General features: G+C 65.4%; 2 protein-coding genes across 2 annotated transcripts; one reads left to right on the top strand and one right to left on the bottom strand.

Moving 5' to 3' along the window:
• Positions 1-67: 67 nt before the first annotated feature.
• On the bottom strand, positions 68-6,419 carry PPP1R1A (protein phosphatase 1 regulatory inhibitor subunit 1A). Its single transcript, XM_075049531.1, has 7 exons — positions 6,280-6,419; positions 2,950-3,010; positions 1,943-1,980; positions 1,778-1,841; positions 1,290-1,475; positions 1,048-1,142; positions 68-768 (listed from the first exon to the last, which is right to left on the bottom strand). Exons 1-6 carry the CDS (start codon positions 6,358-6,360, stop codon positions 1,048-1,050), a joined length of 525 nt encoding a protein of 174 aa, XP_074905632.1. The 5' UTR covers positions 6,361-6,419; the 3' UTR covers positions 68-768.
• Positions 6,420-10,196: 3,777 nt separating this feature from the next.
• On the top strand, positions 10,197-17,117 carry TESPA1 (thymocyte expressed, positive selection associated 1). Its single transcript, XM_075049924.1, has 12 exons — positions 10,197-10,302; positions 11,062-11,201; positions 12,745-12,941; positions 13,028-13,070; positions 13,442-13,491; positions 13,673-13,726; positions 13,987-14,023; positions 14,136-14,219; positions 14,317-14,525; positions 14,790-15,895; positions 16,349-16,442; positions 16,566-17,117. Exons 3-12 carry the CDS (start codon positions 12,776-12,778, stop codon positions 16,676-16,678), a joined length of 1,956 nt encoding a protein of 651 aa, XP_074906025.1. The 5' UTR covers positions 10,197-10,302; positions 11,062-11,201; positions 12,745-12,775; the 3' UTR covers positions 16,679-17,117.
• Positions 17,118-27,410: the final 10,293 nt, after the last annotated feature.

Raw genomic sequence — 27,410 nt, 5'->3', positions numbered from 1 at the left:
AGCACCCAAAGGGGGGGGTCCGGTGCCCCCCCCCGGCGCAAAGGCAAGGAGGAGGCGGCAGGGAGAAGGGATCCCTTTAATACCGGCTGAAGCGGGGGGGGTCCCCGCGCCCGCCCAGGCGTGTGCACGCGTGCTCTGTGTGTACGCACATGGGCGTGCATGCAAATCACATGTGCAAAGTGCGCGGGCTTCCCCCCCCCCCGTGTCTGTATGTGCACACGTGTGTGCGTGCAAACGCCCGGGTTTCCCCCGCGGGTGCATGCATGCGCACCCCCCCCGCCACACGTGTGCAAGCGTGCACACCTACCAGCGTGTGCATGCACACACGCGTGTGCGTGGGAAGGGTGCAGCGCCCCGTGTCCCTGGGAGCAGCGGGGCCGCATGTCCCCCAGCCTGGTGGGGGGGTGGCGGTGGTGGTGACAGCGGGGTGGCCGGGGGGGGCCCTGGGGACACCCCGGGGCTGGCAGTGAGGGGGGGGGTGGCACGAGCCGTGCTGCAGGGGTGCTGCTTGGTGTCCCCAGCGTCACCTGCCCTGGGGACCTGGGAAGGGCGAGGGGACAGGGTGGGCAGCCCGGCTTGCCAGCGTCCCCAGAGCCCCCCCCAGGGGGGACCTGCCCGTGGCAGTAAAAAAAAAAAAAAAAAAAAAAAAAATCCTCCGGAAGCCCCAAAGCAGCCGTCGAAATCTTAGAAAACGATCAGATAAAAAAAATAACGCAGCGTTTGGCTCCTTCGGCCCGGCCGTGGCCTCGTTCCTGCCGCCGCTGGCACCTGGGGACAGAGGGGAGCCGCGCTGGGGGACGGGGACCCCGCGGTCGAAGACCCCCCCCCCCCCCCCATCCCTGCCCCATCCCCAGCAATGCCAGAGCCACGTCCCTGGTGCCACCCTCGCCCCGTGTCACCGTCCCCTTCCCCGGCATGCTGCCCAGGATACCTCCGTAGTGTCCCAGCACCTTCCCCAGTGCCCAGTATCCCCCACAGCGTCCCAGCAGAGTACCCCTGTACACCCCCAGTGCCCCCCCAGTGCCCCCCCAGTGCCCCAGTACGTACCTACTGGGTGCTGGCAGCACCCTTGCCGCTGGCCTCCTTCGGTGCTATATGGGTGCCCTCCTCGGCCAGGCTTTGCCGCTCGTCTCCGTGGGTCCCTGCGGGTGCCGTGGGGCAGGGGGTGAACTCAGCCCCCCCCCCCCCACCACCACCGCTGCACCCCACAAACCATCCCAGCACCCCCAAACCCCCCCGTAATTCCCGGTGCGCGGACGCTCCCGGGGTTGGGAAGGAGAGGTACTCACGCTCGCCGGGACCGGGGCCACCCTCGTGCGTGGCCAGCGGGCAAGTGCCACCGGGACTGTGGCTGTGCTCGGTGTCACTGTGGTGGCAGTGGCCAGGACCACGCTCCTGGCCGGCGGCGGCTGCCTCCTCTTCCTCCTCGCCCTGCGCCTGCTTGCACAGGTGATGCTCCACCATCATCTGCAGCTCTGCCAGGCAGGGAGCGGTGCTGGGGTGGCGGTGGGACAACGACGACGCGGTCACCATCCCCGCGCTCCCGGTGACACCGGGGAGATGTAGCCCGGCAAGTTTGGGGACCTCCTGTCCCCTCTGGTGGCATTTGCCACGGCTGGACCCCGTGTGCCCACGGGCACAGCCACGCTCCTGACCTGGGCACGGCTGAGCAGGTCCAAGGCCAGTGCAAAGGTGGTGGCATCCCACCCCCTCGTCACCGGGAGGGGGGGGACGCCGTCACCCCCTGTCCATCCCCTGTCCCCCCCCCCCAAAATACCTTTCATGGTCGGGGTGGTGCGGGAAACCTTCTTCCTCTGCCTGGGTGACATGGCCAGACCCGACTGCGAGGGAAGGGGAAGGTGCGTGAGTGGGGGGCACCCTGGGGGTACCCCGAGGGGCTGGGGGCTTCCCCGCAGCCCCCCACCATGGCAGCAGCACCTACCTTCAGCAGGGGGTTGGGCAGTCGGTCCTCGTCAATCTCTGGGGGGGACAGCCGAGGTGGGGGGGGGGGGGGGCAGAAGGACCAGAGGTCAGCGGCGGGAGCGGGGTGCTGGGCTCCATCCTGCATCCCCAACGTGAACCCGGCCCCGCTGGGTCTGTCCGTCACCCATGGGTGCTCGGCGTGGCTGTGGGTGCCATTGGGACAGTCCCGCTCCCTGCCCCCCCCCCCCCAGCATCGCCATGCCCCCCACATTGCCACGGGAACCAGCAACCCGTCCCCTGCTGTGTCCCTGTCCCCACCAGGCTGGCAGCCCCCCCGGCAGCATCCTGACACCCCCCCACCCCCCCCCCCACCCGGGATGATGCTCAACCCCGTGGAGCTGGTTTATCTGCAGCCGGAGCCTGCTGCCCCGAGTGGGTGCAGGGTTTGGACGTGGCACTTGGGGACAGAGTCCCCCAGCCACCGGGGTGTCCCCAAAGCAGGGGACAGATAATACCACCCCCAGCTGGGGCTGGGGGGGGGGGCAGGGAGGCCGTGACACAGCTGCCAGCCGGGTCAGACCCCGTCCCCAAAGGCCACATGCCTGGTTGGGCCAGTGACCGAGAAGCTCTTAAATGTCACAGCTGGTGTCCCCTGCTCCCCGTGCCAGCAGGGGTGGCCCCGTGCCGTTGTCCCCAGTGTCCCTGGCACGGTGTCACGGGCAGCTGCTTCTCCCGGAGATGGATGGGCTGAGCGAGACCAGGGGTCGGATCCTGGAAACGCAGCCCTGGAGCAGGGAGGGCAGGGGCTGAGCCGGGCTGGGGGACACACAGGGACAGTCCCAGGGTGGGGGACACAGGGCACAGGGTGCTGTTGTGGCAGGGTGCAGGATGAGTCCCGCTGCAACCAGTGTGCTGTGGACCTCAGCATCGTATATGGGGGTCCCTGAGCATCATATATGGGGGTCCCCGAGCACCCCCGGGTGGGCTGCAGCCCGGGGCGACAGGGTGACACGCGCAAGGACCCACCTGGGGACGACTGGTCGCTGCTCAGGACCAGGTTGGCAGGAGTTGGTCGGCGCCTCCGGATCTGGCGGGGGGGGGACGGACGGGAAAGAGTCGGGACCCGCGGCTGTACCCCGAACCCCATCGCGCCCACCCGGAGCCCCACCAGCACCGAGACACCCCCCCCACCTTGATGTCCTCGTCCCTGGGGCAGTGGGGGCCCCACGGGGATGGAGGATGCCGGCCAGGGCCCCGAGCCCAGCGGCTCCCGTGGCCGGACACATGTGTCTTTTAAATCACCATCTCCCGGCCAGCCCTAATGACAGCCGGGAGCTAATTATACCCCAGCCCCAGGAAGCGCTCGGGGACATCGGTGTGGCGACACTGCCGGGGCCCTGCCCTTCCTTTGCGGGCACGGTGTCCTTGCCCAAGGTCACCTGGAGCATCCCGGGCTGCTCCCGCCCCACGTCCCCCGCTCAGTGCCTTCAGGGGGATTTTGTGGCCCCATTGGAGGATTCGGTGGCCGCGGCGTGGCCATGTCCAGCGGCAGGAGTGGCAGCGGTGACAGCGGTGACACGGTGCCCTGCAGGTGCTCCCTCGCCCCCTTTCCCCGCTGACCCACTAACTGAGTTGCTCCGAAAAAAGAATTTCCCAGCGAGGATTCCCTAATGAGGTGGAATGCCTAATGAAATGCTGATGAGATGCTAATGAGGCGGGTGAGCGGCTGGGCGGGCGGAGGAAGCCCCCTCCCCACCTCCCCCGGCCCCAGCCCACCCCCGGCCCCCCGCAGCATCTTCTCCGTGTCGGCCCCGTTGCCATAGAAACCCACGATCTGGATTTTAAACGGAGATTAGAGGGAGCCGGGAATTGCCGGGAATTGCCAGGAATCGCCTTCTCCCCGTCAGGGACCTGCCGACGAGCCCCCCGCTCCGGGGCTGGGGTCCAACAACCCCCCCCCCCCGACACCCAGCGATGGGGCTGGGATGGGTCGGGCAACCTCCAGAGCTGGATCCGGCCCTGCAGCCCCTACTGATGGACCCCGGGGAAGCCAGAGCCACCCCCGGGCTGCTCTAGCACCTCCAAAGTCTCCCCTAGGTGTGGGGCAGGGCTGTGCCCCACAGAATGGCCCCCCCGGCATGGGGATGGAGTGGGGGACAACGGTGCCACCCACTCAAGGTCACCCAGATAGAGCTGAGCACCCCAAGCTGCGTTCCCCTTCCTGCTCCGGACCGGGTGGGGGACCCAGGCATCCGGGCAGCTCCCGCCCCGACGCCCTGGGGAGGGATGCTCCGGTCCTCCCTCCGTCCTTCCCTCCCTCCCTCCCTCCCTTCCCAGCTTGGCCAGGGCATCGCGCTCTCCTGCTGCCGCTATTTTTAGATCAATCTCCACCATCGATTAAGAAGCGCCACGGCCGAGAGCGGCAGGAGCCCGGCCCTGGCAGCCTGCGGCGGGCACAGCATCGCTGGGGGGCTGCTCCCACCAGGCCTGGGGTGGGGGCTGATCCCAGGGCGGAGCTGGGATGGGAACGGGATTGGGGACCAGAATGGGATCAGGGATGGAAACGGGATGGGCCCAGCTCATCTCTAAGCGTGACGGAGCAAAGACCCCTGGATGGTCCCCTCCGGCCTTGGGGACACGCTGTGCTGAGGGTGGAGTTGGGGACCCAGGCAGAGATGCAGGACAAAGCCCTGGGCCAGGCCTGGCACCCATGGGTGGCACCCAGGAGGGCCAGGGCAGATGGATGCTCTTGGCAGACATGGGGGTCAAGGAGCCACAGGACCTGTGGGGACACAGGGGACTCCAGAAGGTCCGTGGGGACATGGTCTTTTTGGAGGGTGGGGCTGGACAGGCTTGGGGACAACCCTGCAGGACATGGGGACACCGTGCCACAGCCTGGCAAGGGGCTGACACAGCTGAGCCCTCTAACAGTGTGAGCCCCCGATGAGGGGAACCCCCATCAGGCCTTCCCCTGCAGGGACACCCCAAAAAAAGGGAGCTGTAAACGCAGGGAGGGGACATCAGCATTGTCACCTGCTGCCACCGCCCGAGGCTGGCTGTCGGGGCCCTGCCACACCACCAAGTGCTGCCGAACTGGGGCTCCGACAGGCGCCGAGATGTGGCTGAACTCCCCTGGGAGGGGAAACTGAGGCAGGGACGGGCAGGGGACTCCCCAGAGCAGGGTCATGCCCAAGCCCCCCGTAACCCGGCCGTGATGGGAGGTGGGACGCGGGCACCCGTAATCCTCGCTGCGGCCGAGGCGGGTGCTGGGGGTCTCACGCCCACCACCCAGCAGCCCCCCCCCCCCCCCGGCTCTCGCCCTCACTCCTGGGGGGGCCGCGCTGCAAATGAGCCGTGCGGCAGCCCCAGATGGTGCGTGGCCGTATTTAGCGACAGTGAGATGCTCGCCGGGGAGGCGGCCCACGCTCGCCTCTGTGCCACTGGCACGCAGGGGCTCCTCGGCCGGGAGCCACCCGCCTGCCGGGGACCCCCAGCCTGGTGGGGGGACGGCTGGGACGCCCCCCCCCCCCCCCGCCATCAGCATCCTCAGAGCTTCCCACGCCTGGTGATGATGGGGACCGTGGTGTGGCCGGGTGGTCCTTTCAAGACCCCTCTTGTCCCCTGCAGCCCCCAGGGCTGGGGGGGGCACAGCCAGAGTGGGGTGAAGTGGGCAAGGAGAGGGGGTCAGGCTGCCTGGGGGTGGGGGGGGGGGTGTCCCCGGTTGCCTGTGGGCATTTGTGCCGTGTCCCCCGGCCGGGCCGTCCCGTCCCCGCTGCTATTCTGGGATCCCCTCCAGCGGGAACAGGGGTTGAGCAAGGGCTGGAGGGCCCCGGGGGGGGCCCGTAACCCTACACCCCCCCCCCCCTCCCCGGGGTGGCCCAGGAGGCGTCGTGCTGAGCCAGCCCATGACCCTGGCACTGCCACCCCGGTCCCCACGGCCACCCCGAGCCCACGGAGGAGCTTGGGGTGCAGCGGGGGCTGCTCTGTGGGGGCAGTGGGGGGGTAGCACCGGGGGCGGTGGGGGGGGGGGGGGGCTGCACCCACTTGACAGCACCCAGGCTCGTCCTTCCACGCCGCAGCCGTCCCCGTGTCACCCACCTCACCCAGGGGTGCCCCCACCGCCCCGACACCGGGGAGGTCGCACCGGGGCTGCTCGGTTGTGTCGTGTCCCCCCCCCCCCCCCCCCGGGCCCGGTCCGTGCCCTTCCCGTGTCCGCAGCCTCCCACACCGCCCGGTACAACCCCCCCACCCCCGGCCCGGTCCCCGGCAGGACCACCCGGCTCCCCCCCAGCCGCGCAGCCCCGGTGTCGTGTGTCCCCCCCCCCCTCCTCCGGTGCCCGGTGCCCCCCCCCTCACCTGCTCGGCCGCCTCCGGGTCGAGGTGCGGCTCCAGCAGCGGCACCGTGAACTGGATCTTGCGGGGGCTGTTGGGTTCCATGGCGGGCGGCGGCTCCCGGCGGCTCCCGGCGGCTCCCGGCGGCTCCCGGCCCTGCCCGGGCCGCCCCGCCCCGGCCCCGCCCCGGCCCCGCCCAGTCCCGACCCCGCCCCCGGTCCCCCCGGTTCTCTCCCGGTGCCCGGTTCCCGCCGCGGCGCGCGCGGACGGGCGGTGGGACCTCAGCGGGAGAGACGTAGGGACACGGGGATGGACAGTGGGACCGTGCGCTGGGGGACGGGGATGGACACACGGACGGGAAGGACGGACACGCGGACAGACCCTGGGCACAGGGACAGACACGCGGACGCAAGGACGGACACATGGATGCACTCAGGGCACAGGGACAGACACACGGACGGACCTTGGGCGCAGGGACAGACACGCAGACCCAAGGATGGACACACGGACTGACCCTGGGCACAGGGACAGACACGCGGACGCAAGGACGGACACATGGATGCACTCAGGGCACAGGGACAGACACACGGACACATGGACGGACACACAGACAGACCTTGGGCACAGGGACAGACACACAGACACACGGACAGACACATGGACAGACCCTGGGCACAGGGACAGACACACAGACACATGGACGGACACACGGACAGACCTTGGGCACAGGGACAGACACGCACACCCAAGGATGGACACACGGACTGACCCTGGGCACAGGGACAGACACACAGACACACGGACGGACACACGGACAGACCTTGGGCACAGGGACAGACACACAGACACATGGACGGACACACCAACAGACCTTGGGCACAGGGACAGACACACAGACACATGGACGGACACAGGGACAGACCTTGGGCACAGGGACAGACACGCACACCCAAGGATGGACACACGGACTGACCCTGGGCACAGGGACAGACACACAGACACATGGACGGACACACCAACAGACCTTGGGCACAGGGACAGACACACAGACACATGGACGGACACACCAACAGACCTTGGGCACAGGGACAGACACACAGACACATGGACGGACACAGGGACAGACCTTGGGCACAGGGACAGACACGCACACCCAAGGATGGACACACGGACTGACCCTGGGCACAGGGACAGACACAGAGACACACGGATGGACACACGGACAGACACACAGACACAAGGACGGACACAGGGACAGACACAAGAATGGACAAAGGGACAGACCCCAGGACAGATGGACAGACACATGGACACAAGGACGGACACGCAAACACAAGGACAGACACACGGACAGACCCCAGGGCACAGGGACAGACATGCGGACACAAGGATGGACACATGGATGGGCCCTGTGACACAGGAACAGACACACGGACACAAGGACGGACACAGGGACAGATCCCAGGACACAGGGACAGACACGTGGGCACAAGGACAGACACATGGACAAACCCCGGGACAAAGGGACAGACACACAGGCACAAGGACAGAGTCCAGGACGCAGGGACAGACACAAGGATGGGCACACGGACAGACCCTGGGGCAAGGGGACAGACACACGGACACAAGGATGGACTCCAGGACATGGGGACAGAAGGGAAACACACACGGCACTTTCCGGCAGGGCGCGGGCAAAGTCCGGCAGCGCCCGTTTCGACACGGGGCGGCTTTCGCATCGATCGCCCGCGCTCGGCCTCCCGGGGTTGGGGACGTGGCCAGCGCCTCTTGGGGACTGCCCCCCCCCACGAGCGGCCAGCCCTGCGCCCCTTTGTCCGTCTGTCTGTCCTAACGAGGCTGTTAATTGCAGGATAACATGGGGGGGGGGGGGGCTTGACGCGGTGTCGGCCCCCCACCGGCTGCGTCTAAGGAGGGATCGCGGTGGGGTGACGGTGGTTTGGCCCCGATGGCCCACGAGGGGACGTGGGTCGGCCCCTGTGGTGACGGCCGGGACAGACAGACGGACAGACAGAGGGACAAGACGGACGCTGGGGCTCGGGCATCCCGGGGATAGGGATGCTGTGGGCAGCGAGCTGGTGGGGACTCCCTAAAAAAGAGGATATTTAAAGGCAGGGTGGGGGGGGGTGAGCAGCATCCCTGGGGGGGGGGGGGCACAGGGTGGGGGAGGTCCGCGGGGTGGGGGTCTGCGGGGTGCCCCCACCCACATGGGGGGCTGCCGCCACCCACCCTACCCCAGGTCTCCGGCATAGGGCTGCACCCCCAGGCGCGATGCACCCCCATCCCCTAGGCACCCCCCAACCCCAACAAAGCCCCCAAGACTTGGGGCAGGGAAGGGAGAGCCCTGGGGGATGCGGGGGGGGCCCACCCCCCCCCAACAGCCATAAATGCGTGTCCCATCACTTATTCATGCCGGCAGGAGGCCCGGGCGGCTGCTGCCGGGATCTGGCAGGAGGAATTTGCTAACTAGGTCAGGCAGGAGGGGCAGGGGGGTGGGCAGCGGCAAGGGCTGCTTGATCCCCTGGGTGCCCCGGCTGTGCCCCCCACCATGCACAGAGTGGGTGCTGGGGGGGGGGGGTGGTCCCCATGGAGGGGGGGGCCGGGGCATCGTGGGAGGGGATGCTGGCAGCAGCGTGTGGCCTCAGGGTGCTGAGTGTCTGGGCAAGGGTGCTGCTGCTGTTGGAGGAGCGGGGTGCTCCCTGGCCTGGTCCAGGGGGTGAAAAGGCAGCGGGACCCCCCTAAACTCCCCCATGACCCCCCCCGCACCCCCCCCCCCCCCCCCCATTCCGGCGGCTCCCCAGGGCTGCGTCCCGGTGTCCTGCTGCGCCGTGATGCAGCCGCCGTTAATTATTGATATAAAAAGCACTCGCTGAAAAGCCGCTTCGTGCCACCGTGCCCACCCCTGGATCCCTGCACTGGCACCCCCCCCGGTCTCCCCCCGCTCCTCTGGCTTTGCTTGGTGACACCCCCCCCCATGGGCTGTCCCTGCTCCCAGGGTTTAATCCTGCCCGGTCCTGGGTCTCTCCCCGCAGGGATGCTCCGTGCGGTGGCCGACCCTCTCCTCCACCCTGAGGGTCAAAGCCCCTTCAGCTGCTTTGCCTTTGGGGTCCTTGCTCCCCTGGATGGGGGGGGGGGTCCCCCTCCTCCCCAGGGACCCCCATGGTGAGCGATGAGGGGGGGTCCCCATCCCTGCGCATCCCTCTGCCCGCCCGTGCTCTGCCCGTAGCCATTTCGCTCCTCGATGGGCTTTTACGGGAAAACCCTTCCCGGCTTCGATCCAGCCTAAGCATCCCGGCTCCCCACGGCTGGGGCTGCTTCTGCCAGGGGGGGGGAAAAAAGGCTGGGGGGGGGCCGGTGGGGAGGTAAAAACATCTTCAGAGCCGTGCACGCACCCAGCGAAGGCGTTTGCGGGGGGGGGAATAACCGGGCGAGATGGAGGATGGTCCATGGGCCGACTCCTGCTTGGGGTTTGGATGCCATCAGCACCAGAAATATCAATATTCAGACCCTGGCGGCATCCTGGGTCCCTTGGCCAGTAAATGAAATGTCCCCTGGCTCTTGGGGTCTGTGCCCCCCCCCAGGCATCCCTGCCAGGGTCGTGGGCGCTGGATGTGACCAGGGAGCAGAACGAGGTCGTTTTCCCGCTCCCAACCCGGAGCGGAGCCAGACGAGGGGCGATGCTGAGCAGGGATGTGGCCCATCCTTCGCAGGGGATGTGCCGGGCGAAGCGACTCCCGAGTCATCCAGGCTCCCCCCTCCCCGAAACCCTGGGCAGGCTGAAGGAACGGTTAATTCAGGGCTTTATCCGCAAACACTCACGGGCTAAAAATATCCCTCCCGCGGGCAGCACCATTCCCGGCCAGCGCCGTGCCGGGAGCTTCCTTGCCTTTTTTGACGGGATTGTGGCTCACGACGGGGCAGTGCCCGGGCTCCCGGCTGAGATTAGCACAGAAACCCGGCTGCCGGGGGATCCGGAGGGATGGATGAGGGACCAGGGATGTCACCTCGGTGGCCGTGATGTCCCCGCTGGAGGTGAGTGCTGTCCCTGCATCAGGGATGTCCTCGGTGGGGCCGTCCTTGTCACCGGGCACTTTTATCCCGGTGCTGGAGGAGACGCTGGAGGGTGGGATTGGAGGTGCCATCCTGACTTGGCAAATAACCCATGGGGAAAACTGCCTCCATCACCCCCTTGTCACCCTTCAAACCTGGGGTGGCTTCACCCGTCACCCCAAGAGCCACCCCAGCAGCCCAACCGTGGGCAGCGCCGATTTGGGTCCCCTTATTGGGGCCACGCTGGGCTAGCCTGGCCAGCGGGCAATAAGCCACGCGTGCCACATACCCGTCCAGCGCTCCTTTATCGGTGCGGTGGCGTCGGCAGCTTGGCACGGCGTGCTGGACCCCGGGACGCTCGGCCGGGAGGGAGCCGGGCGCTGCGGGGTGTGAAGCAAAGCACCCTCCTCCTCCTCACATCCCCCGGGCAAAGCCCACCCGGCACCTGGTGCTGTTTGGGGACCCGGTGCCGGCCACCGAGGAGACCTCGGGGTCTCGGGACTCCCCATTGGGGTGCCCCAGCCACCCTTGGAGCAGGCGGGGTGCAGGGGACCCCTCTAGAAGGTGGGTGCCCTCTTGCCCATGGCGAGGGCGACCTGGGTGGCTTGATTGGCACCGAGGCTATTATTAGCCACCCTCGCCCACGTCGGCAGCTCATTAAGTTTTTCCCGTTGTGGTAGCGGATGTGGGTCAACGTTTGAGGTTTCGCTGTTGATTTTTTTAATTTCCTCTTCAAAACAGATGAGTTTCCTCCCTCCTTGCTGACGACAGATGCCGCCGGGGGCCGGGCGCGGCGGTGGGGCGGCGGGATGCCACGGCTGATGGCCCCTCGCCGGAGATAGGCAGCGCTCGGTGGGGCTGCCCGGCTGCCCCCCGCGCTGGTAAGTGCCGGAGCCACACGGAGGGATTTGGGGGTGGTTATTGCCCCACGAGGGGTTGCAGGGCAGGGGGGGGTCTGGGGGGCCGTGGGGATGGAAGGCGGAAGAGCAGGAGGTGGATGGACCCGGGTTTGGGGGGGAAGAGATAGGGCCATGGGGGTGATGGGGACTCCAGGCGTCAGGGAGAGACAATTCCCGTACCTGGAGCAAATGGAAAACTCTTTCGTGGCAGCAAAGGGACAAGGAGCAGAGTGGGGACCAGAGGGGCCGAGGGGGACGGGGCTGGGGGTGGCAGGGGACGGGGCTGGGATGCTCCAGGACGCGGCAGGACAAACAAGCCCTGGCGTCCCAGCCCCCGGCCACGTGCCCTGGGTGGGCTGGATGTGGCCTCAATAAAGAGCTCGGCTACAAGGCCACTGCTCCCTGAGCCCCCCCCAGCCCCCCCCCCAGCCCGATTCCCAGGGGTGACATCCCAGCCCTGAGCATCACAGGGGTCCGGGATGGCCCAGATGGGTGCTGCTGCCGGGGTCCTGCCCGGGGCTTCACCCCATCCCTCACCCTGCCTGGCAAGAGGTGAAATGGGGAAATGGTGACAAGGTGCCCTCCCTCCGCCGGGGACTTTCGGCGCAGCTGCGGCACGGTGCCGTGGGCTGGGGGATGAACCGCGCTGGCCTTGGGGCTGAGGGGCCGGCACCGTGGTGGCTCTGCAGAGGGTTTCCCTTCCCAGCGGTGAGGTGGGTGATGGCTGGACCAGGATGCTGGTGCTGCGGGAGATGGCTGGACCGGGATGCTCCTGCTCCAGCAGCGCTTGGGTGATGGCTGGACTGGGATGTTCCCGCTCTGGCAGCGCTTGGGTGATGGCTGGACCGGGATGCTCCTGCTCCGGCAGTGCTCAGCCGTGGGGACGCGTGGCTGGAGCAGGCGGGTGGCTCAAGTACCCTGTCCCCTGTGGCTGCAGGGGTGCGGTGGGGGTCTGCCCAGGCTGGGGGGGTCCTTGGCCCCAGGCAGAACCTGTGCTGGGGAGGGCAGAGGACGAGGGACCTGGTGTCCTCAGTGGGTGCCATGGAGGAGCTGGATGCCGGGAGCTTGGAATCCTTCAAGTCCTTCAGGAACAGGGGACTCCCTGGGGACATGGTCCCTCACTTTGCTTGGAGGATGTAGGATGAGGACGGGATGGGATGGGAATCAGCTCCCTACGGGAGCCAGCGGGGAGAGGTGTCAGTTGCCCAGCGGGGAATCTCCGGGTTCTGGAGATCTGCATCATCTGCCCCGAAGCGTGCCAAGCCGTGGTGCAGCTCTGTGTGCCTTATCTCAGCCCCGGCAGCTCTTCCGTTCGCTCCAGCAGCTCCGTCCCTATCCCCCTCCAGCCCCTGGGTGCAGCAGGCACCCATCGGCACCCAGGGCAATACCTGGGCAGGGGCAGAGCATCCCTGGGATGCCCAGAGCCCACCCTGCACCTGCCCGTGGAGCACCCAATGGTCCCACCCCATAGGCAGGAGGTGGAGGAGACCACCCCCCATCTTCACAGCTCTCCTGTCCCCTGCAGGGAGACCCCCAGCCCAGCCGGTGCTGCGGCCATGGAGGGCTCGTCGGTGCTCAGCCCTTCGTCATGGGAGAGGCGGCGTGCGTGGGCCAGGCAGAGCCGGTGCTGGCGGACCACCGTGGTGGAGGAGGAGGCGGCGGCCGCCATGCAGGATGTCCCCGAGCTGCAGCCACCCCACTTGGATGACGTCTTCCTCGAAGGTCGGGGGGAACCCGGGGTTGCACATGGGACAGGGGTCCCCACGAGCTGGGTCATCTCACGGGTGTTTCTGTCCCCCTCCCCTCAGGAAGCCCCTCCAGCAAGATAGAGACGTGGCTGCAGGAGTGCGGGTGAGCCGGGGGGGGGGAAAGGGCAGACCTGGGGGTCCCTCTGCCGCGATGCCATTCCCACGGGGATTTCGGTCTCACCGTGGGGGCGGTGAGGGTGGTGGGACGATGGTCACACTTGGTCTCCAGGGTGTCCCGGGGGTTTGGGGTCCTTGGGATTGGGGGTCTGCCGAGGGGACCCCCCTTTTCCGAGCATCCCACCATGGCGCACCCACCTGCATGCCCGGCCGCTGTCCCTTTGCTCTCACCCTGTACCCCATCATCCGCGTCCCTGTCCCCACTGCCTGTCCCACTGCTCTCAGGTCTCCCGTCCCACCACCAGCCCCCCTGGTACGGGGACGGGGGGATGTGACCGGGGTTTTGCTCTGGCACAGGTCATCGGTGGAGGTCCCACCGGAGGAGCTGGGCTTGCCGGGCCCCCACGGTACGTCAGCTTTGTCCCAGTGGGTCTCCCAGGGTGCTGAGGTTGGTGGTCCCTGTGTGGACCACTACCCACGGGGTGTGTGCGAGGCGCAGGGGGACGAGCAGGGACGTCTTCGAGGACCTTGGGACCTGTCCCCAACTCTGGATGTCCCTGCACCTCGCAAGGCTTTGCTCTCTTGCAGTGTGTGGCAGCAACGGGACCAGCTTTGAGGATGACTTGACCCTGGGAGCTGAAGGTACCAACCACCTCCGGGCACGCTGGGGTGTCCCCTCCTGCGGTGTCACTGTCACCCCACGGGCAGAGCTGACCCGGCGGAGGCTGGGGAGCTGGGGACAGGCAGGAGCAGACCCAGAGGGGACTGTCCCCAAGCTCTGCATCCCCCGGGGCTCCGGGCTGTGGCCGCAGGGGAGAACATCTCCCAGGGTGGCGAGTGTGGGACCGGTCCCCAAAACACCCCGTCTCACTCCCTGCCGCCTCTCTGCTCCCTTTTCCCAGCTCTTTTGCTACCGAGGAGCGACAAGGCCACGGGCAGGTGAGGTTTGGGGGTCTGGGGGAGGCTGGCAGGGGTCCTGGGGGCACCGTCCCCGTGCATCCCGCTGGCAGCATCCCCTTCGCTCAGCCTCGTCCCCCCTCCCTGCCTACAGAGTTCCGTGGGACAAGCACCTCAACCTGGGGCACAGCATGGCATCCAGTGCCCTCTCCAGCCTCACCACCAAGACCAGCTCCAGGTAGGAGCTGGGAGGGTCTCCGAGGGGGTTGTCGGGTCCCCCCCTCATGAGACCGGTCCCTGTGGGGCTGAGCTGGGGCTTTCCCCCCACCCCGCAGCATCTCCGAGGTCCTGGAGTGGTGGGAGGCGGACGCCGAGGAGATCCTCTACAACCTGGGCTTCGTGCAGAGCGAGCCGGAGGCCGTGGCCCGCATCCCCGCACGCTTCTTCTCGGCTCCTTCCCGTGCCAAAGGCATCGACTTCCAGCTCTTCCTCAAGGCCCAAGTGCGGCGCATGGAGATGGAGGATCCCTGCCTGATGCTGGCCAGTGAGTGACGCCCTGCGTCCCCAAGCCCCCCCGCCCGGGGAGACACCGACACATGGGGTGGGATCCACCATGCCGGTTGGGCTTTGCTCTTTTGAGGTGGTGGGAAAGACGCTCCCGTGCCTCAGTTTCCCCATGCACGAACTGGGAGAGCACACCCAGCCCACCCTACCCCTGCTGCAGCCCCCTGCCCCACCGAGCATCCCTCACCCCACAGCCCCCCCCCCCCCCCGACACCCCCCCCCCCAACTCCTTCTGGCCCTCCAGGTCGCTTCCAGCAGGTCCAGGCTCTGGCTGCGACGGCCGACGCTTTCTTCTGCCTCTACTCCTACGTCTCGCGGACCCCCGTGCAGCGCATCTCCCCCTCCCGCCTCGCCTGGGCTTGTACCGACGTCCCCAATATCCGCATCGCTCCCACCCAGCCCAGCACCCTTTCGCCCGTGGAGCGCCTGAAGAAGGCTGTGTCCACCATGTGCCTCTACACGTCCCCACGGGACGAGGACAGCCCACGGGGGACCAGCCGGCTGCCCATCGTGCCCACCAGCCAGCCCAGTGCCATGGGGAAGGTGGTGCAGGAGGTGCTGGAGCGGGCGCGGGAGGAGAGGTTTCGGTTCGATCCGGCCGATGTCCTCGAGGGCTGGGGAAGGGACGGGGATGCGGGGATGGCGCAGCACCAGCGGGGAGCAGAGGGGTCCCCACCGGTGTCACCGTCACTGCGGCTGGTGCAGGGTGTCCCTGCGTGTCCCCGTCACGGTGGTGTGGATGCCCTGGCGTGCTGCGGAGGGGAGCGGGAGCCATCCCCGAGGCCGGCCCCAGCGGGGACACCGGCGGGTGCTGCACAGGGACACCCGGAGCGGTCCTGTCCCCATGGCGGGGGGAGCGGTGACAGCCCTGCGGGGGTGGCTCAGGGGGCCGGGGATGCTCCGTGCCCCGTGGGAGCAGGACGGATCAGCACGGAGGAGAACCAGCCGGACGCTGCTGCGAATGTCGCCTTATCCGCAACGCCGGCTCCCGTGGCCCCCCACTCCGGCCAGATATGGGTCACCCCTGAGCACCCAGAGGGGCTGGGATCCGAGGGGGACTCCGGCTTCGGCTCCGGCTCCTGGGGGACCTCGCCCAGGAGGAAGGCAGGGTACCACGGGTGCCATCCGGGTGACCCCCTGGACCCCGCTGGGGCACGTTCCCCCAGCTCAGACACACCAAGAGCCGGAGGTCACCGGGCTCGGCGGAGCAGGGGCTGGCGCCGGGGGGGACCCCTGAGGGACGCCGGGTGGCAACAAGGCGATGCACCGGGGCTGCAGACCCTTGGGAAGGGCCCCTCGCCCCACCGTCCCAGCTGGCAGGAACCCGTGGACTCCTTCGAGATGGAGGAGGTGAGGGTGTGATGCCCGGGTGATGGGCGCGGAGGGGTGGGGGGCAGGAGGGGGCTGGGAGAGGGGGGCAGCAGCACAGGGGGTCCCTTCGGCTGGCGGGTGACGCTGGGTGAGCCAGCGTGCGGTGGGAAGGAGCTGGAGCGGGAAATGTCCCCGGAGTGTTCTCAGGCTTTTAAGGTTTGAATGATTTAGAGCTTCAAATGGAGCCTCTTGCAGGGGGGAGCTGGGGTCACGGGCGCAACGGCCGGCTCTTGTGCACGCACGCACGCCTGCGTGGGCTCGCACGCACGCACGAGCATCCTTGCACTCATGCACAAGCATCCTTGCACGCACACAGAGGGGTGCATGGGTGCACACACACGTGCTGATGCACTTCTGCACGTGCGTACTCGTGCGCTGACACGCTCACCTGGTGCAGCTCCTCGCCCAGCCCCGCCGTGTCCTGCCTTGCAGGTGCTGAGCGCCAGTGAGGAAGATGATGACGATGACGGCGATGCCCGCGAGGAAGCCGTCCGGTCCCTCCATCCCTCCATCGGGATCCGAAGAAGTAAGTTGCGGGGGTTTCCCACCCTCTTGGGGGGCACCAAGGACAGTAGTGCTGCCAGCCCAGCGGGTGCCCGGTGCCAGCGTGTGTCCCCCCCGCCGCGTCCCCCCTGTCCCCCCGCTCCAGGCTTCATGCTGCACACCAGCAGCGGGCAGTCCGACAGCAGCGGCTTCGTGGAGGAGCCGGTGTCCGGCCAGCCGCCTGCTGCCCGGCTCCATGGCACTGACCAGACGGCCTGAGGCCACCGCAGAGGGACCGGCGTTTGTCCCGGCACCGGCAGGAGCCACGGCTGGGTGCCGGATGGACCGTACCGTACCGCTGCATTTCGGACACAGAGACCATCCTCAGCTGAGGGCCGAGCGCTGCGTGTACACGTGTGGGTGTGGGTGCACGTGTGTGGGTGCACGTGTGGGTGCACGTGTGGGTGTTTGGCACAGAAAACCTTTTGATTCAGGACTTTTGCCCCAAGGGGCACAGGCGTCCCCCTTCCACCCAGCCTGCCGGTGCTGGGGCTGCGGCTACACCGGAGAAGCACCGGGGACGTCTCGCCTGTGCCTTGCTCTTGGGGACATCGCTCGCACTTTGGTCACGGTCGGTCGCTCGTGCTGCAGTGCCTGTAACACTAGGACAGGGGTTTGCTGGGCAGAGCCAGCAGCACGCTGGAAATAAAGTTCCCAAAGGGGTGATGGTGGCTGTGTCGCTGCCTGGAGCTGCTGGGATCCAGACCTGCCCACCCCCTCTGGGGTGGAAACCCCCAGCACAAGCCCTCCCAGTGCCCCAAAGGGGGCTGAGCTGGGGGGCTCTGCTCAGCTCTGGGTCTTCCCTGGGGACAGAGGAGCTGCCACCGAGGCTGGGGCGTTCCTGCCCTACAGACCCCACGTACCATCCCACCCCTGCTCCAGGGCTCACGGTGGGGCTGGGGACCTGCGGTGCCTCCCACGGACACGTGTGCCCCGGCTGGGGTGCAAGCCCGGGGGTAGGACTGGCGCGGCGGGTGCTGCTCGGGACTTTTTTGGCCTCTCCATCTTCTCTCTCCCTTGCTGAGCCTCCCTTCTGTCTCCTTATCGGGGTACTTCATGGCTCCAAGCCTGTTCTTCATCTTCCTGCCACCTTATCTTTCTGGCTCGGTGTTCTTCCCCTCCGCACGATCTGGGCATCTGAAGGAAACCGCACTGAGATGGTGCTGGGTCTGTGCTGGCAGCTCCTTAACCCCTCTGGTGCCTCTGCACACCCAGGCAGGACACGGGCAGATTTATTGGTGGCTTTTGCCCTAGGTGATGTGGGCATTCAGCACGGGCACGGCCCAGAACTGGATGGTGGAGGGTGGTGGGTTCTGGCTGGGCACCCCAGCAGCCTCCCGTGGGGCTCATCCCAAAGTGGCCACAAGCCACAAATTCAGGGTCCGGCTCTGCTCCTGCCCCTCCAGATCTACCCAGGGGACAGGGACAGGTCACAATCCACCCCATGCCAGTGCTCCGTGATGTTAGGAAGGAGCCACCATGGTCCCCCTCCTTCCTGGACTCTCACGGTCCCCATCCCAGCTGCCCACCACAGCGGTGGTCCGTGACCCTCCCGCTGTCGGGCGCAAGGATGACACCAGCCCCAGGGCGTCAGCGCTGGAGTTACTGGAAAAGAAAAGTCCTGTTGGATAAACAAACCCCAGGGCTTCCCCATGGAGAGCAGCCAAAGACGGGATTATCCTGGATTAGCCCCACGGCCCCTCCGGCACCAAGGCTGGCTCCCACAGCCCGTCCTGGCTGTGCTGTGGGTCCTGGGGGGGCGTGGGGGGAACGGTCCCAACCTGCCAGGGCTGCTCCATGCTGGTTCGAGCTGCTCAGGGCTGTGCTTTATCCTCCTCCTTGGTCTCGGCAGAGGGGTCCACGGGGGACCCCCTAAACCTGGGGCTGTGGCAGTGACCCCCAGGCACCTTCCTGGTCCCGTGGCTCTGCCCGTCCCCAGGTCATCCGGGGAATAAACCCACCTCAGTCCGTGGACTTGCCGGGCAGGTCCTGCATGGGGCTGTCTGAAGCCTTGGTGGAGCACAGCTGGAGCTCAGGGCCGGGCTCCCCATCCCTGGGGACACCCGAGGCCAGCCCCATCCCGACCAGGAACCGGAGCGGGACCTGGCTGAAAACCAGTGCAGTGAATGGAAGAACGGCTGGGAACAAGTAGCTGGTGATGGGGCTGGGGACGCGGCGTGGCATTTTCACCCAGCTTCGCTGCCAAATCCAGGGAAATGAGAGCAACAGTTTCATCACATTTCATGCAAATGTTGAAGCCTTTGGCGCTTCTGAGACCAGAACTGGGGGTTTTTAGGGCGGTGATGAATTAATCCGGTGGGATGGAGTACCTTGTAAATGGTACGAAATGAAGTTACACTTGTGAGCACACGTGCTCCCTGGCCTCCCCACGCCGGGTATTTGGGTATTGTCTCCCTGAGCCAGGATCCCAGCTGTGACCCGCTCCCCCCCGGGAGGGTTTGGCTCTGCATCCTGCTTCTGGGTGCCTGAAATCCCACCCCAGGGCAGAGCTGGGCACTTCCAGGTTCTCCTCACCCCACTGGGAATGAACAGGGTGCCCTGAGAAGCCGGGTAAGTGGCACAGATCCTCCCTCGGGCACTGGGCAGGAGAAATGCATGGAAAATACCAAGGATTTATCCCCCATCTCTGAAGCCAAGAGGCAGCGAAAGCTCTGCTTGGGACCAGGGACAGTGATTTACGGGTGCAAATGGATAAGCATCCTCTTCTCTGAGCTCTGGGCTCTCGCAAAGAGGCCACGCAATTTCTGAGACACCACCTGAGCAGGGACAATGCGATTTTCCAGGTTTTAGACTGAAAATAAAAGACTTGAGACTGTGCAGAGCATTTAAATTCAGGGATGAACAACCCACAGCCTCATGCAAAAAGAGCTGGGAGCATTTGCTTGCCCAAGGGCTGGAAGAATGATGCGGCCAAGCCGTGGGAGCACCTTCCCACGGGGAGCACGAGCTGTTTGAGATGGCAGGGGAGAGGCCAGGAGCTGCAAGCATCGACCATGTCCTACATCTGGGTACGCTACGGCACCCCATCCACCCCCCATCCAGGACCCAGCATCTCCTGCTGGAGCATCTCCTGGGGTACATCCCCAGTACCCCCCCGCCAGCCCAGGGACCTGCTGTCGGTGCCTCCATAAAGCTTTCCCTAAAGTTTCACCTAAACCTTTTCCCTGCGTTTCCAGCCTGGAGGTCTGAAACCACCCAGGCGAATCCCTCCCGGCGGTGCCGTCAGCGCTGTCTGTGCCGGCATCGCGGCAGGTCACGCTCGGCTGCTCCATCCGTCCCGGCCGTGGTGCGATGCTGACGCAGGGCTGTCGAGCCGGGTTGTGCCGGCACCGTGCTTCCCTCCTGCCTTGCATGTCTTGAAAGACATGACATGGCTCCCTCCCTCCCCGCCTCACGTACGCTCCGGATGGGGTTTGTTTGCTAAGCAGTGCCAGGGGGATTATTCATCCAGGTTTTTTGCAGTTCACGGCAGCCTCGGCTCTCCCCGCGGAGCCGTGGCTTGTCCTCATCTCGTGCGGCTCGTGGTCCCTCCCGTGCTCTGGCCCATGCCCTTAACCTCAAAGCACGAACCCCCTTTGGCTCAGCTAATCCCTTTAATCAGTAAAGACGTTCTGACCTCAACCCACATCCCTAAAAGGGGAGAGAGATGCTCTGGCTCACTCATCCCCAAAATGAGGAGGAGCTGGGGCCAGACTGGACCACCAGGATGCTCCCGCAGCATCCTTGTCCCACTGCCACCCAGCGAGCACAGCTCTGCCCCAATTCCCGAGCGGAGCCATCGTCCCCTCGTGTTATCTCTGTGTTTCAGAGGCTGCTGTGTATCAGCGTGATGATCCCCATCATCACCTGCCCTGTGCATCCCCACTCCCTGCCCGGGGCTGGGACCGGGCTGCCTTCATGTGCTCCCCCCACCTCCACTGCTCCCGCACATCCCCTCGCTGTCTGTTATCTGTCAAGTGGTGAGAAATAAAGTGCTGGAGCTGGAAACGTGCTCTGTGATGAGCAGGAAAGGTCTGCGGCTGGGGGGCTGGCAGTGGAGGAGCGTATAGGGGCTGGGGAGTGAGCAGGGGGCTATGGAGTGAGCTGGGGGGGCTTGGAGAGTATGGGGTGTGTGGGAGGGCATGGGAGGCTTTGTGGGGGGAACAGGAGTGTACTGGGGGACTATGGAGTGTACTGGGGTGGTATGGAGTGCACTGAGATGCTGTGGAGTGCGAGCCATGGAGCTACATGAGCTGTTGGGGCTTTGAGGACTTGGGAATTGCTTGGAACACAGAGGGCTGGGAGTCCTGGGAATGGGGCTGGGGCTGGTTTGGGTGCTCTTGGGGCTGGCAGCAGGGCTGGTTGTGCTGCCCGGAGGGGCTGCAGGGCTAATCCGGGCTAATCCTGCCCCTGGCCGGGCGCCCGGGCACGGGCATCTTCCCACACCTGGAAAATCCCATGCATCTCCGAGCCCTCCCAGTCCCGGACAATTGGCACCTGCTGCCTTTATAAGGGACAGACCCCAGCCCGGCTTATCCCTGGGTGGCTCCCGGCTGTGGTCGTCACCTGAAATCCTCCGGGATGATGAAGCTCTGGGTGACCTTGCTGCTGGCCGGGCTTGTCTGCAGCCTGGCTGCTGGCGGTGAGTTGGGCATGTCGCCGCGGGAATGCGGGGTGACGCTAGGGTGGTCGCCGATGGGGTGCAGGAGGAGGATTCAGGCCATCCAGATGTGCGCCAAGGGGCTGGGTGCAGAGTGGGGGGTGTCCTGTGTGCGGTGGGGGGGGTCCTGACACCCCACCGAGGTGGGTGATGCCGTCTCTCTTCCTCCTGCAGTTCCTCTTGATGAGATGTCTTCTGGAAGCTCCGGTGAGTTAGGGGTCCTGTATGTGAATCCTGCTCACCCAGGGGGTCCGGTGGCCAGGCTGCAAGGTAGAGCTTTGGGACCCCCCTCAAAGACCCCGAGCACTCCAAAAAATGGCAAATTTTTGTTTTTTTTCTCTTGTTCTGAAGGTGGGGTTGTTCCTGGGGGGTGAGGATGCTCCTGCATCCCTCTCTGGCCTCCAAGGCAGGTGGGGAAATGTGTGGGTCGGACCCGCACGGCACAGATGGGGTCTGAGCAGCTCCGGCTCCCTGCGAACCCCGCGGCAAGAGGCAGCTCCCTTGGGGCTGGTGGCCTTGGCCAGGGTGTCAGCGCAAGGGGCAAGACGTGCCGGGTGTCAGGGCCACCGGTTTCGGTGGGTGGGTGGGAGGTACCGCGGAGGGGAGGAGGAGCACCCTGTTCGTGGCACATCGGGGTGCTCGGGTAACCCCGATTCTTCCCGCAGATGTCGAGGCAGCCAAGGAGGGTGACTTAGGAGTGCTGGCCCTAACCATTGACCTGCTGGACAGACTGGTGAAGGGTCTGAGTTCCAGCCTCATCGGGTGAGTGGGGAAGGGGGAGCAATGGGGGACGGGAGGGCTCTGCCCCAGTCAGCGGGGACAGCGATGCTGCCGCCCCGAGAGGCGTCCCTGGCTCCTTCCCACCCCGCTGCGCTGGATGCTGGTGGGGGACGTGGGGTGGGTGCTGGGGGGCCGGCTGGGTGGTCCCATGAGGGTGGGATGGTGGGACTGGGCCAGGTCTTACCTCTTAGGTGTTTCCTCTCTTCCAGGTGACCAGCAAGCCAGCATAGTAAGTCCCTTCCTTTCCACGGGAGCCTGGGGACAGGGGGTGTCCTGTCACTGACAGGGATGCAGCTCCAGGGCTGGAGGTTGGCTGGGGGAATGCTCTCCCGGGGGCACTGGGAGCCCCCACCACCTCCCATGGCTGCCCAGGACCATGCCCAGCTCCTTCTCTGCTCCTGCCCTGAGCACCTAAACCTCCCCGCCATCCCACCAGACCACCCTGCCATCCCACCAGACCTCCCTGCCATCCCACCAAGCCACCCTGCCATCCCACCAAACTACCCTGTCATCCCACCAGACCACCCTGCCATCCCACCAAACCTCCCCGCCATCCCACCAAACCTCCCCGCCATCCCACCAGACCACCCTGCCATCCCACCAGACCTCCCTGCCATCCCACCAAACCTCCCCACCATCCCACCAGACCACCCTGCCATCCCACCAGACCTCCCTGCCATCCCACCAAGCCACCCTGCCATCCCACCAAACTACCCCGCCATCCCACCAGACCACCCTGCCATCCCACCAGACCTTCCTGCCATCCCACCAAAACTCCCCACCATCCCACCAAACCTCCCCGCCATCCCACCAGACCACCCTGCCATCCCACCAGACCTCCCTGCCATCCCACCAAGCCATCCTGCCATCCCACCAGACATCCCAACTATCCCACCAACCCTCCCCTGATCCCACACCAGGGACCTCCACGTCCCTGTGTGTCACAGCAGCTCATCTGGAGTCAACGCTGGGCTGGGAGGGCTGACTCAGAGCAGGTTTTGGGGCAGTGGAGGACCCAGGACTGGCTCCCCCTCCATGGTGCAATTTGGGCTCCCTCCCAGGGTTGGCCCCCGGTGCCAGCGTGCTCCCTGGGGAGCAGAATGCATCCCTCTCCTCCCTCCAAGCATCCCTGGCTCTGCACAAGCATCGCGCAGCTCCCTGACGCCGGGTCTGGTTGACTCCCAGCTCGTCCCACGGCTCTTCTCACACCACGTGCATGCATCGCTCCAGACCAAAGCTACCAATAAAGCAAACCCCTAATTGCTGCCTGTCTCATCCTGCCTGGTGTTTGCCTGTAACCTGTGGCCGTGAGGGATTGAAAGCCAGCCCAGCTGTGGTCTAGTCCAGGGTACGATCCTGCTGCCAGATGGAAGCAGCTGCTTTAAATGAACCGAGTCTCCCTCGACTTGATTCAGGTGCCCGTGGCGGGGACTGGTGCCAGCTGAGCCCCGGGGACCCATCCCACATGTGGTGGTCCCAGGACACCCACCAGCCCTACGGTCACGGTCTTCAGTCCTTATCTGGCGTGGAGACCACCCCACTGCTTCCCAGGCCTGCTGGGACCCCTCCAACTGCAGGGGCTCAGCTGGATCCAGCTGTGCCCAGCTGTGCCTTTAGCCTGTCCTGCAAAAACAGACCCCAAGACCCCAACCCACAAGATTTCTCTGTCCCCACACTCTCATTCCCCTTACAGGGCTTGAGTGCCAGGCGCTCTGTCCCTCATTAGCAGAGTTCGTTAGCTCCTGGGGCTCTTCCCTTTCCCTTCCTGACTGACACCTGCCACTCAGGGTGCTGGTGGTCCCCAGCTCGGTGTCCCCACTTCTGGTGCAGGGGATGATGATGATGATGATGCTCTGGGGGGGTCCTGGTGCTCTGGGTATGAGTAGGGCTGGGACACAAGGTGACATTGGGTGGCTGGGGGGTGCATGGGGACAGGCTGGCCACCCCTGCCACATCCAGCATCTTCTGTCCTCCTTTTCCATCGCTTATCATCGAGGGGGTGGTCACCAGCCCTGGGGAGGGGGGTTCCCCTGCCCAGGGTCTCCTTTTCCCCAGCCGCGGACCACCCTGGCAGTGGCCCCAGGTCCAAAATGCAGCTGTGCCTGCCCCCTCCCCAACCCCGCGTGGAGGTCCTGTGGGGGCCGGCGTGTTGGATTTACAGCTCTGACACCCCCCCTGCTCTGCCAAAAAACTGCCTGTGGCGGGGATGGGGATGGGGGGGGGGGGGGGGGGGCTGCCTGGTTGCCATGGCAATGAGGATGATGCTGGCAGCTCCGTGGGAAGCGGGTGATCTTCCCGGGGACACGGGGGAGGAAGAAGCTCTGTGTCTTTTTGGAGTCGTGGGATGCTTCGGAGAGACACGGCTCCATTCAGGATAAGCCTGGAGCGGTCCTGAGAAGGTCTCAGCTCCGTGGGGTGCAGGTTGTAGTTGTACCCCCAAACCTGCATGCAACCAGGGCATGCTGCTGAACCGGTGCTTACTGGTTTCCAACTTGGGAGACCAGTGAGAAGAGTCTCAAGTCTTTCCTTCTGCTTGGAGGACAGACAAAACCTGGTTGCCCATGACCACCCCATCTCACCTCTTCACCGGTGGCGGGATGCCCTAAATGAATGATTTCCCCCCCCAGTAAACTCCTTCTAGGAATAAACCCAGCACCTCCTGGAGCAGGCAAATGCCTCATCCCTGTGCGAAGAGCTGCCTCCTCCTCTTCCTCCTCCTCTCGGCTGGCAGCTCTTCCTCCAGCTGAGCTCAGGGGTGCGTGCTGCTGCGCACATCTCACCACCGCCTCCCTCCTGGCATTTCTGGGCAGCTTTTTGAGTAAATAAAGCTTTTTTTTTTTTGCACAGTTTCGCAAGGGAAAGGTGTGTTGTGCAAGCGCATAGGAGCTTTCAGATGGCAAAGTCCACCTCCGAGCTGGCCAAGGGAAGCGTTGGGGGTGGATAAATGTATGCAGTGACAACTCCAGCAGCCACCTCCAGTTTCCCACCGCAGGTGAGATAAATCTCAGCTTAAAAAACAGCTTTTTTTTTTTTTTTTTTCCCCCCAGGAAAAGGCTCCTGACGGGGACACCGAAAGCTGGGACGTGGCGGCTCTGCCACTCTCCGCAGAGTGGGATGTCCCTGGGGAGACAGCACAAGTTATTCCTGACAGCTCCTCGCCCCGTAATTGTTCCCCGAGGGGGGTTAGTGCGTTATTAGCGATGGATTTGCTGGGGATGGAGTGGAGCTTCAATGAGACTCCGGCTGACAGAGCCCTCCTGGGTTTGTGCCGGGCGGTGTAATTCGGCGTGAAAGGCTCGCTCGTGTTTGCCTATCGCACAAAGCGAGGTGTGGCGTCGTCCCTAAACCTCGAGGATTGACCTTAAAAAGGGACTGGCTTTTGGCTGAGCAGAAAACCTCTGCGCAAAGATGCTCAGGGCTGCGAGGGCCCGGCTGGATGTCACCTCCCGGGAGCTGGCGGCTCCAAATGACTGCGGGGTTCCCAGTAACTGGAGTGGGGGGCACTGGGAGGGTACTGGAGCTGGAGGCCAACGTCCATCCAACAGCTCTGAGGCTTCAGGGCATCTTTTTTTTTTTGGGTCTGAAGCAGCTGGAGGTGGGAGATGGGCACGGATGTGGTCCCGGGGCGCAGCTCGCAGAGGGTCTTTGGCTCTCCATCCTTTTGAGGAGCAGGCAGATGGCATCAGGAGACACCGCAGTGTCCCAGGACGTCACCTCCTGGTCCCCTCAGAAGAACCCGTGGCCGCAGCCTCCATGTGCAGTTTGAATTTGGAGCTCGGAGCCGTGCTGCGCCTGGAGCCAACCCAGCTGGCTGAGAGACGTCACCTCGATTATTTCAGTTAACTCGATTTACTGCTATTACTGTCAGCCGGACCTAACGACCCAACACGGAGCAGCAGCCCTTAGAGGACCCATTTCTAATTAATTTTAGCTCATAAACTAATTAATGGATTTACTTGTAAATTCTCAGAAAATCCATGTTCCCTGCGAAGAGCAACGCTTGCTCCCCAGGGAGGCCGGGCGTCCTTGGGGATGCTCTGCCCTGACCCTGGCGAACATTCCCCTCTGTTCTTCCTCCAGCAAAGTCACCCCTCGGCTGGATCCCGGTGTCCGCAGAGGTGCCCGGACTCCTCTTCCCTAGGGATGCTTTCCCTGAGCCGGCGCAGATCCATACAGCCCTCCCGGGGATGCTAGCAAATCTCTACGTCTGGGTCGGGGCCAAGCTGGACCAGGTGCCGTGGCAGCTCCTCGCCCGTCGTCGGTCCCGAGGGATGGTCCAGGGATGCTCCGGGGGGGACGGCAGCCGGAGGAGAGGGGGCGGCAGCTGGGCGAGGACGTTGCCAAACAGGCAGAGACGGCGGCTCCCGGCAAAGCCGTGCCCGCAGCTCAACATCTGGGGCCCGTGGTCGCCGTCCAGGCAGCAGTGTCACCGCCTGTGCCAAGGCATCTTCCTCCTCTTCCTCCTCCTCCTCCTCCTCCTCCTGCAGAGCCTGCCCAGGGCCAGGGGGACCCAAGGCAAACGGCCAGCCTCTGGGGACTTTGGGGCAGGCTCTGGACAGATCCCAGTAGGGTCTTTGCTGGGATGAATCTGCTCCCAAAGGCCAGGACCACCTTGCCGATGCCCACACGGGGTCCTTTTGTCCCCACCCTGAGGGTTTAAGGGGTGGAAGTGGCTGCAGGCAGCAGCCGGGGGCGGCTCTGGGGATGCTGCGGGGGGGCACGCAGGGATGGGGGGCTGTGTGGTGCACAGGGCAATGCACATCCCAAAGTCCTGGGCCCTGGGGCTGTGCTGTACCCCATGTTCTGGAAACCCAAATCTCTCCTGTGATCCCAGGGCTTTGCTGTACCCCATGTCGTGGAACCCCAATTCCATCCTGTGACTCCAGGGCTGTGCTGTACCCCATGTCCTGGAACCCCAAATCTGCCCAGCATCCCCAGGGCTGTGCTGTACCCCATGTCTTGGAACCCCAAATCTGTCCTGTGACCCCAGAACTGTGCCGTACCCCATGTCCCGACCCCCAGATCTGCCCAGCACCCCCAGGACTGTGCTGCCTCCAACCCTACATGCTGGGGGACGCAGAGGTTTGCACAAGCCCTCCTGCTCGAGGATCTCTGCGTGGCCAGGCTCTCATTTCCCCCAAATTTCTAGTGACGCCTGGATGCGGGCCCGGCGAGCACCCCGAGCGGGACGTGGGGTACCCCACGGGGCTGTGGGCTGCTGAGATTTCTTACCAGCAGATGTCAGCTCCCGCCCGGGGATGCGCAGCCGGCGTTCGCCCAGCTCCACTTCTGGCTCTGCACCCTCACACACGCGTGTGACGGAGCCGCAGCCTTCCCCGGGTGGGGGGTCACGGTCCCGGGGGGCAAGGGGGGGGGGGTCACACAGTGGCCCCAGGGCCGTGTGTGCCATCACCGCTGCAGCGAGCCGGGACAGTCTGTGGATTTTCCTCTGGGAGCCGGGCAGCTCCCGCTCATGACTCGGGCCTGTTCGGGGCTGCTCCGCAGACGTCA

The sequence above is a fragment of the Buteo buteo genome, chromosome 17, assembly GCF_964188355.1.
Source record: "Buteo buteo chromosome 17, bButBut1.hap1.1, whole genome shotgun sequence".
Lineage (NCBI taxonomy): Eukaryota > Metazoa > Chordata > Aves > Accipitriformes > Accipitridae > Buteo > Buteo buteo.
This window is presented reverse-complemented; position numbering and strand designations above follow the sequence as displayed.

What these genes read in the sequence shown, in the direction of transcription:
- PPP1R1A (XM_075049531.1), bottom strand. Translation starts at nt 6,360, where the DNA reads ATGGAACCCAACAGCCCCCGCAAGATCCAGTTCACGGTGCCGCTGCTG. An exon ending in ACCCGGAGGCGGCCGAGCAG is followed by an intron (nt 3,011 to 6,279) that starts GTGAGGGGGGGG and finishes CCCCCCCGCCAG; the next exon opens with ATCCGGAGGCGCCGACCAAC. An exon ending in CAGCGACCAGTCGTCCCCAG is followed by an intron (nt 1,981 to 2,949) that starts GTGGGTCCTTGC and finishes TGTCCCCCCCAG; the next exon opens with AGATTGACGAGGACCGACTG.
- TESPA1 (XM_075049924.1), top strand. Translation starts at nt 12,776, where the DNA reads ATGGAGGGCTCGTCGGTGCTCAGCCCTTCGTCATGGGAGAGGCGGCGT. An exon ending in ACCACCAAGACCAGCTCCAG is followed by an intron (nt 14,220 to 14,316) that starts GTAGGAGCTGGG and finishes CCCACCCCGCAG; the next exon opens with CATCTCCGAGGTCCTGGAGT. An exon ending in TCCCTGCCTGATGCTGGCCA is followed by an intron (nt 14,526 to 14,789) that starts GTGAGTGACGCC and finishes CTGGCCCTCCAG; the next exon opens with GTCGCTTCCAGCAGGTCCAG.